The sequence below is a fragment of the Spea bombifrons genome, chromosome 9, assembly GCF_027358695.1.
Source record: "Spea bombifrons isolate aSpeBom1 chromosome 9, aSpeBom1.2.pri, whole genome shotgun sequence".
NCBI lineage: Eukaryota > Metazoa > Chordata > Amphibia > Anura > Pelobatidae > Spea > Spea bombifrons.
This window is the reverse complement of record NC_071095.1, coordinates 27,688,999-27,698,095: the sequence shown is the minus strand read 5'-3', so window position 1 is coordinate 27,698,095 and position 9,097 is coordinate 27,688,999. Positions and strand designations below refer to the sequence as shown.

The 9,097-nt window shown below is 45.0% G+C and overlaps 1 protein-coding gene across 5 annotated transcripts; it reads left to right on the top strand.

Annotated features, from left to right (window-relative positions):
* The first annotated feature begins 1,680 nt into the window (after positions 1–1,680).
* On the top strand, positions 1,681–7,864 carry TNFAIP8L2 (TNF alpha induced protein 8 like 2). 5 transcript variants are annotated; one of them, XM_053475283.1, is made up of 2 exons: positions 1,681–1,734; positions 6,558–7,864. In XM_053475283.1, the coding sequence occupies exon 2, from the start codon at positions 6,564–6,566 to the stop codon at positions 7,122–7,124; it is 561 nt and encodes a 186-aa protein (XP_053331258.1). In that variant the 5' UTR covers positions 1,681–1,734; positions 6,558–6,563; the 3' UTR covers positions 7,125–7,864. The 5 variants fall into 5 exon arrangements, with proteins under 5 accessions (XP_053331258.1, XP_053331259.1, XP_053331261.1 ...); XM_053475284.1 differs by having other exon boundaries at positions 1,699–1,770; XM_053475286.1 differs by having other exon boundaries at positions 1,702–1,766; positions 6,561–7,864.
* Positions 7,865–9,097: the final 1,233 nt, after the last annotated feature.

The following is a 9,097-nucleotide window of genomic DNA, read 5'->3' as shown; positions in this document are numbered from 1 at the left end:
TGTGGACGATAAACTCCTCTCATTCATTGTGACCCGTGGTGCAACAGATTTCTCTAAGAGGATACAAAGCTGTGAGTTTAGTTTCCTTTCCTCTTCCTGTTTCTTTAAAATGTCTTAGCATTATAGGAGAGGAAGTCACACTAAATGAAGCTCCGGAGACTGATGATGGGGGGGGCTGTGATTGTACTTCTGGGTACAAACAATAACCCAGGTGTCTGAGACAATGTCCTCAAGCTAAACAACACATTAATCATTAGAGCGTAAAAGAATAGTCAGCATGATGTGTGTTGGCATTATGTACAATGGTATAGATGTGCTATACTTTGCAGGTAGGTATTGAAGGGTTAAGTCCAGCAGATGGTGTGTCTTTTTTGCCCTGGTAACATTTGCCATACTAGTCCAGTTCCTGGGTCCACAAAATGTGTAATATGTATGTCTAGTTTACATATGTGACGTGTCTTCTTCTTCTTCTGTCTTCCTTGGAATATATGTATACGTGTTAAGGCCAAGTATTATATAAGTTTTTGGTGTTGATTTTTTGTATCTTTCAACGAGAGAGAGAGAGAGCTAGGGCCGTGTCTTGTCTGTCTATATTTAGAGAGCGTCATGTTTAAAGCCTACTGCTATTGTGCCTAGGTAAGGTAACCCAGGATAAATTATTTAGAAGGTGACGGTATCATCAGCCTCTTGTGGAAACAGCACAGATCACAGAGGAGGTTTCGAGAGTCAAATAGCACTTCCCAGCGAGAGGGTCTCAGACCCCAGCCCAACCTGCACAGTCTAGTTGGAGGGTCTCAGACGGACAATCAAACCAGCACAGCTTAACGAGATGGTCTCAGACAGCCACTGAAAGAGGGTCTCAGACGTACAGTCCAACAATCTTCAAATTTCTACTGTCTAAACAAGTAAGTGTTTAACTATAATTTAACCAGTAGAGCCCTTCACATATAAATGACCTAGGTGACTGCCTAATATAACTAGTTGACATTTTATTAATAAGAATAATATCTAATTTGAGTATCTGTGTCCGGTGCGAAGCATCATGGCTTTCTATGACATCCATTAATATTATTGCCAAACTTCTGTGTTTTAGAGAAAGCAGAAGTGGCTTTGTGTGGCATGTCTCGTACCCCACAAGGAGAAGTGACGGAGATAATTTAGCTGCAGAGTCTAGCAAGCACAGGGAACCAATGATGCTGCTAAAGGCCCTTGGCAACATGCGGGTCAGGAAATGTAATGGATATATGGAGTACCCTCCCAGCCTAAGTGGTAGTCTAAAAGAGCTTCAAAAGGAAGTCTAGGTCCAAGTAGTAGGTGTGCTTAGCTGATAAGTATTAAGTTGCAAATAGAAGAGACTCCAGATCGACGCACATAAGAGACAGACACTGGAGCATGTCTGGGTGTTGGAAGGTGTATCCTGTTTAAAGCATGTAGACATTACAAAATACATTTTGTCCGCCCTTCAGTATTCATATATCTTCAGGTTATATAATCCCGTTAATTCCAAGGCTGTGCCATTTCCAGCAGATGGGTTATCTCTGCGGAAAGAGATAACCCAGGTACTTCTGCAGACATGGTAAGGGCACAGGTTACAAAGAATTGTGTCTCTTATGGCAGTTCAGCCCTCTCCCCCTCCCCATCTGAGAGGCGGGCTGTGTCTCAAGTTCCTCAAGAAAGTATCTGAGACGTTATCACAGAAGTTTGTGTCAGAGGCGGGAGTCCCCATCAGCCCAGGTGAGCGTCTGGAGCCAGAGTTTTGCAGGACAGTAAGTATACGGAGGGAAGGGGTCCCTGTAGAGCAGGATGTGGGGGGGATGCTTAACTCTCTCCCATCTCCTTGTCATGGTTAAGAAGGCAGCTGAATCTTTCATTTAATTAAGAGGAAAAAAGGGAAGTTCTTTAACGAAGCAGCTGTTTCTGGAATGTATCCCAAATCATTATGTTCTTATTATGTTATCTCCTATCACAACCTAATGCCGTAAGAGTAGGTCCTTTAAGACTGAGCCTCTAAGACAGGAACAATCGAGTTTGACTTTATTTCAACAAGGAAAGATTTCCATTTTTTGTTTTTTATTATAACTTTATAAATATATGACTCCAGCATGGCACTGAATAAAACCCATAAAAAACTGACTGGGTTTCGAGATGCCTCTGGTCTTCCACTTCAGCGGTTGCTTTCCAAAATTGCCCTGGCCATTGGCCCCTGTATTGTTTCTAGGTAAGCGTCAGGTTAATGTATGGGTACAGTGTGTGTTTTTACACCTACTAGATTCAGGCTGTGGTAATGAGAGTCGGTGAGGATGCCCCAGCATTACTGTCTGTCCCTCTCTGTTAATGTAACGCAACTTCCTTGGCATGACTGATTGTTCTTGTCAAGGAATTGGGGACAAGGGGTGTGTTTGGGTTTTACATGAATGGAATACATTAATGGGGCAAAAGATTTATTTTTAAAAGGGAGATGGACTTTATAATGTATCTCCCTTATCTGTCTATATCGGCCCCGTCCCCGTTCCCTTCTGGCTCCCAGAGACAGAGTTTAGCAATTTTTGTGCATGTTTGCCACTGTTTGATACTTTATTCAGTTGTAGCATAATGTATCTTGCTCTCTCTCTGACATGCTGTATTTGGCCTGTCTTCCTTTCTCTGTGTTGCTATTAGTCTCTCCTCTTGTCACTCTCCCCCTCCTTCGTCTCCCCCGTCTCAGGGTTAATTCACTAAAAGAACTTCTGCGTGACAGAAGAAAAATATCTCTCAGTATCGTTAGTGCCTTACAAAGGGCCAACATCAGCCCTTCTTATAGGAAAAGAAAGGTCTTGGGACGCTGTTGAGTTTCTTGTACAAGAAGGGCTGAATTGGCTTTCTTACATGTAGATAATGTAATTATAGCTGCTCATAGTTTACCAGATAAAGCCCCGACTCTCTCTGTCCTGTATGAACTTGCAGGACGGAATTCTAAGATGTCGGCATATCTCCGCTCGCCAGTGCGTTCATTGACCAGTAACGTCTTTACTCTTGCAGGTGTAAAAATGGGAAGGAAAATTCCCATAGTGTAACAGCTGATCAGCTAGTTCTGTCCCTCCCTGTACTGTAAAGCTACCTTGATGACCCTTGTCCTAGTATAGACAAGCATCTGATATCAGTAATATTCCTTAGCAGATACCTTCTTAGTTGTGAGTCTTTTCCAGGTATCCACCACCCTTTGTGTAAAGTTCTACTGCTTCGCTCTGGAGCTTCCTGGAGCTCTGTCAATCCTTTTTCTGTTTAACCTAGACTTACGGCTAGTGAGAACAATCAGAGCACGGTTTGCTTGTTTACGATAATAGATTTAACATTTCTGGCCATGGAGCTCATTGTTGCAATGGGTGTGTAAGGACGACATGTCAGAAAGATGCTGTGAAATGCATGCTGGGAAATATCCCACCACAATTGCCCAACAGCTCAGGTTTCCCCTCGTGTCGGTCATCTAGTCTTTGTGCAAATGAAACACCAGTTTGGCCGTTCCTTAAAACCTATCCTGTTGGTTGTCTTGTGGACGGCCAGTGGGGGCCCCTATTGAGAGTGACAGGAAGCTTAAGTAGCAGCACGTAACAATTCTAAATGTAGCTTTATTAGCTACAAAGACATTTCAGTGTGATATATGGTTCCACTGAAAGGCATGACAACCAGCATATGATTTGCTGTTAGTCCTCTGGTGAAGCTGTGGTCCTCTGGGCTTCTGGCCGCCTTCACACTGCCCTGCCCTGCTGGTTCTGTTTACACAACAAGCAGGTGGGACGCGGTCACAAGCACATCCATCCTCACCGTCCTGCGCACGCCTTCTCAGCGTTTTGTCTCCACGTTGACAAGTACATACAAGGCCCTTACGAACTGCAGAAAATGCCAGGGGCCACTGGTTTACTACAAGTGTCCCCTCTAAGATGAACAACCTAGTACTGAACACACATCTGTATGAAAATAGCAACCAAGGGGGATGTAATAGAGTCCTTTTTGGCATTATTCGAAATGAAGAGTTTATTTCTTTATTAATGCAAAAGGTCATTTCAGCCCCAAGCGAACCCGTTGAGGATCTAGCCATCTAGACCTGGCTAGATCCTCAACGTGTTGGCTTGGGCCTGTCCGCGAAAGTTAGGTGGGCACTAATTTGTCTCTGCTCCCCGGTCTTTGGAGCGTGTCACTCTGCACCAGGGCCCATGGTCTGTAGGGAGGAGGCTGGCCCTCAGGCCCCTTCAGAAACCCATGGCACAGAGGCTTCTGTCACATTCCCCTAGCCAAATTGCCCCTACAAGGATAGCGCTCACCCGGCCAAATTCTGCCTCTCTCGATGAGCATACCAGCCGCTGGAGAGAAGTGCCGAGTGCCCCTGCTCCCTGGAGTGTGCTTACCTGCTGGGGAGGGATGTCGCCTGCAAACCCCTCAATGGTGCTCCTGCTGCCACTGGGGAGACGGGCCAGCTGCCTTATCACCCTAGATCCCTGTAGCCGTTGCCAGCGCTTCATAGAAACATAGAAAGTGACGGCAGATAAGAGCCAGAAGGCCCATCCAGTCTGGCCAACCTTTGAGTACTCTCCTTTAGTACTTGCCCTTATCCTATATCTAGCTTGGCATTATGCCTATCCCATGCTTGCTTAAATGACTTTACTGTATTAACATCTACCACTTCCACTGGGAGGCTATTCCATGCGTCCACTACCCTTTCCGTAAAGTAATATTTTCTGATGTTACCATTAAACCTTTGCCCCTCTAGTTTATGCTTGTGTCCTCTTGTTGCGGTTTTATTTCTTCTTTTAAAAAAACTTTCTTCCTTTACTTTGTTGATTCCCTTTAAGTATTTAAATGTTTCTATCATATCCCCCCTGTCCCGTCTTTTTTCCAGGCTATATAGGTTAAGATCCTTTAACCTGTCCTGGTAAGGTTTATTTTGTAATCCATAAACCATTTTAGTAGCCCTTCTCTGCACTTTCTCCAACATATCTATATCCTTCTGGAGATATGGTCTCCAGTACTGTACACAATACTCCAAGTGAGGTCTCACCAGTGATCTGTACAGCGGCATGAGCACTTCCCTCTTCCTACTGCTAATACCTCTCCCTATAGAACCAAGCATTCTGCTAGCATTACCCGCTGCTCTACTGCATTGTCTACCTACCTTTAAATCCTCAGAAATAATTACCCCTAAATCCCTTTCCTCACACGTTGAGGTTAGGACAGTACCAAATAGTCTATACTCTGCCCTTGGGTTTTTATGCCCCAGGTGCATTACTTTGCATTTATCCACGTTAAATGCCAATTGCCACAGCTCTGACCATTTTTCCAGCTTACCTAGATCGTTTGCCATTTGGCTTCTTCCTCCAGGAACATCAACCCTGTTGCAAATTTTTGTGTCGTCGGCAGATAAACATACCTTTCCATCAGCTGGGGCTAAGGGACCTTCGGGTCCGGCCTGCTGCTGGAGGGAGAGGATGGTGTCCCCTGCTCCCATCTGCCGCTGGTGAGGGAGGTCAAGTTATCGATGGGGAGATGGGTCGGCTGCCACCGCATCTCTCGGGTACTCACGCCGCCGCTGGGGAGGGTTGTCGCCTGCAAACCCTCCCTGGTGCTCCTGCTGCCGCTGGGGAGATGGGCCGGTTGCGCCGGCTCCCTGGTCATCCGTTAGCTGCTGGGGACGATACCCTCAGCTCCCTCAATTGGGAAGGCAGGACAAGTTCCTCCGTTTCTAGACTGGTGAGCTGCCGCTGGGGGGGGGACTGGGCGGCTGAGCCATCTCCCGTGCACTTACTTAGCTGCTGGGGAGTGGTGCCTCCTGCACCCCGTCCCTGGTGCTCTGGCTGCCGCTGGGGAGATGGGCCGGCCGCCGCATCTCCCGGGTACTCACGTAGCCGCTGGGGAGGAGGGACTATACCCGTGATGGGTGTGTGTCACTGGTCTGTTATGAACCATGACACATGTATGTGGCCTAGAGTCCCGGACCTGTTATGTGCCTGTGGGACGTAAGGCTGCTGCCTCCGTACCCCTGCACTATTGATGCACATACTGCAATTCAGCTGATAAGGGCTTTTCTATGAGAGACGATTCTTACCCTTAACCCTATGAGCACGTTGACTCTTGATCAGCTTTTGGCAGTGAAAGCTTTAGATTTCTACTGTTTGATCTTAATTCCTATTCTCCTCATCCCAGTTAATATCCTCATCCTAGTTAATATCTACATTTTGCAACATATGTTGCATAAAGCAGTCAACATAATGTGACTTATCACCTGGGTGAAGGTCTGCTGGGATAGATCATAGCAGTTTCAGAAGGAAGAGTTTAATAAATTATGTAAGATTTTATCAGAAAAGGCAAAGCAAGGCACAACTTTTAAGGAAAAATTACGCTAATTTGATTGAAAAAGAAAAAATAAATCTTATGAGTGTCAAACTGTCATACCATTAGAATTTGAACTAGCAGATTAAAACATGGCCTATGGGAGCTGGAGTTAAGGACCATGTATGTGCTTGCACCATTTATATTATATGTTCTGGTGATTTGTAATACATCTGTCTACCTTGGTTTCTACACAGCAGGCCATGGAAAACTTCAGTTCCAAAGATTTGGCCCTACAAGCGCAGAAGAAGATACTGAGCCGCATGGCAACCAAGTCAATGGTCAACATGTTCATCGATGAGACCAGTAGCGAAGTCTTGGATGAGCTGTACAGGGTATCAAAAGAATATACCAAGAACAAGACAGAATCTCAAAAGGTCATCAAGAACCTGATCAAGATTGCCGTGAAGATCGGGGTACTGTACCGTCACAACCGCTTCAGCTCAGAGGAACTCGTGTTAGCGGAGGATTTCAAGGAGAAATTGCACAACGGAGCCATGACGGCTATCAGCTTCTACGAAGTGGAATTCACGTATGAGAAAGAGGTGTTGCCTCAAATACTTACAGAGTCCAAGAATTTGCTTCTGCGTCTGGTAGAGAACCATTTAACATCCAAGTCGCTCGGGCGCATACAACACGTCTTCAACCACTTTGCCAACCAGGAGTTGCTCAGTCAGTTGTACAACCCGGAGGGTGAATTACGGCCCCACCTACAGAAAATCTGTATGGGGCTCAACAAGCTGATCGACGAGGGGAAATTATAAAAGACATCCAGTTTAACTGATGGGTTAAGCTCATGAGACATCTGGCTCAATAAAGACCTTACATTTTTAGGGTTGTCCCACTAAAGGCCGCGTTACAGAATGCTGAGGACCTTTTGTCATATGCGGTTCAAAAGGCAGAATATGAAAAGCACTTGTCGGCATCTCTTGTCAATTTTTGTTTTATATCAGTTGTATCACGTTTACAGTTAGGAAGCTGTTTGAGGTTTAAGCAGGCAAGTTCAACATTGGACCAAATATCTGTTGATATTTTCACCTCTTGGCAAGGAAACTGCTGACCGGCTCATACGACCAGTCATTGAAAGTTCAAACGTCTTTCTTTTAAATAAAGTTTTATTTTAAAAAAAGGTAGCTCTTAAAGGGAAATTTGGCAAAGTATTGTTGTTTAGAGAATGTTGCCAAGATTTGTTTGGATGATAAAATGTACCTGAAACTTTGTTACCAAGTGTGTTGAGACACACTGTGATAAAACACACCAATTGGTGATATTAATTATTGTTTTATTTCCCCTTAAAATGCATGCGGTGTGGTGTTATGAAAATTAACATAAAATGTAACATTTGGGTTGGGTGAAATATCTTTTGGTTGAGAGATATTTTATCTATGAGCACGTCTATTGCATAAGTATGGAAAAAACTATACTGGAACAGTTTTGTATACTACTAGTGGCTCAACTACCACATTGCGAGTAGCACATTAAAAATGTATATGAGGATGTGAAAGCATGAGTTCAGCTTTGTATGTTTTGGTGTGTGTTGCATAAAATGTGTTGATATTAACATAACATTTTACAACAGGAAAAGAACCGTAACGAGAGAGGTTTATAAAACAACATACCGTATTTGCTCGATTATAAAATGCTCTGAAGAATACCCCTCGTCTTATAATCGGGGTCAAATTATATTCAGACCTCAAATAGGTCTGACTATGAGACTAAGATCTAGATCCCACGCAGCGATGCAGGGGACCTGGATCCTCCTGTGTTATGCCCCCCCCCCCCACACTTACCTGTGCTTCTCTCTCCCCGGTGCGTAGTCCGGCCAGCGGGTAGACGTCTACGCGATTCGCGTAGACAACTTCTGCTGCAGCTGGGAGGAGGTGCGGTTAGCAGCGGGGGTTCTCTGCGTCCATTGCGCAGACCTTCCCCGGCTGTCAGAGATCAGAGTTCCCCGCCCCGGTGTGGGGAACTCTGATCTCTGACAGCCGGGGAAGGTCTGCCCCGCTGCTAACCGCACCTGCTGCGGAAGTTGTCTATGCGAATTGCGTAGACGTCTACCCTCTGCCCGGACTACGCACCGGGGACTCAGAAGCACCGGTAAGTGTGGAGGAGGGAGGGAGGGAGGGGGAAGGGAGTGTTAAATGGGGGCATAAGGCATTTCTGTAGGCAGAGTGCTCTATGAAATGCTTTTTAATGCCACTCTGCCTCCAGAAATGCCTTTTAACTATCTAAATGCCATTGTGGCCCATGATATGCCATTTAACCCTCTATATGCCACTGTGCCCCCATGATATGCCTTATACCTCCCTATATGCCACTCTGCCCCATAATATGCCTTTGAACCCCCTAAATGCCAGAGTGGCATATAGGGGTATAAGGCAAATCTGGAGGCAGAGTGGCACATAGGGGGTCCAAAGACATATCATGGGGCACAGTGGCATTTAGAGGTTAAAAGGCATATCATGGGGCACAGTGGCATATAGGGGGTTAAAGGCATTTCTGGGTCAGATGTGCATAACTGGGGGGCCAGGTTGGAAAGTAAAAGGAAATAAAATCAAAATATTTTTTTCAATGATAGCTTTTATTTTTCCAAAAAAATAGTTCACATAGTTTACATGATTTAACATTTACTGGTAAAACTTTTTTCCTATAGGGTCGTCTTATATTCAGGCTTTTTCTTTTTTTCATAAATTAATATTCAGATTTTGGGGGGTCGTCTTATAATCAGGTTGTTTTA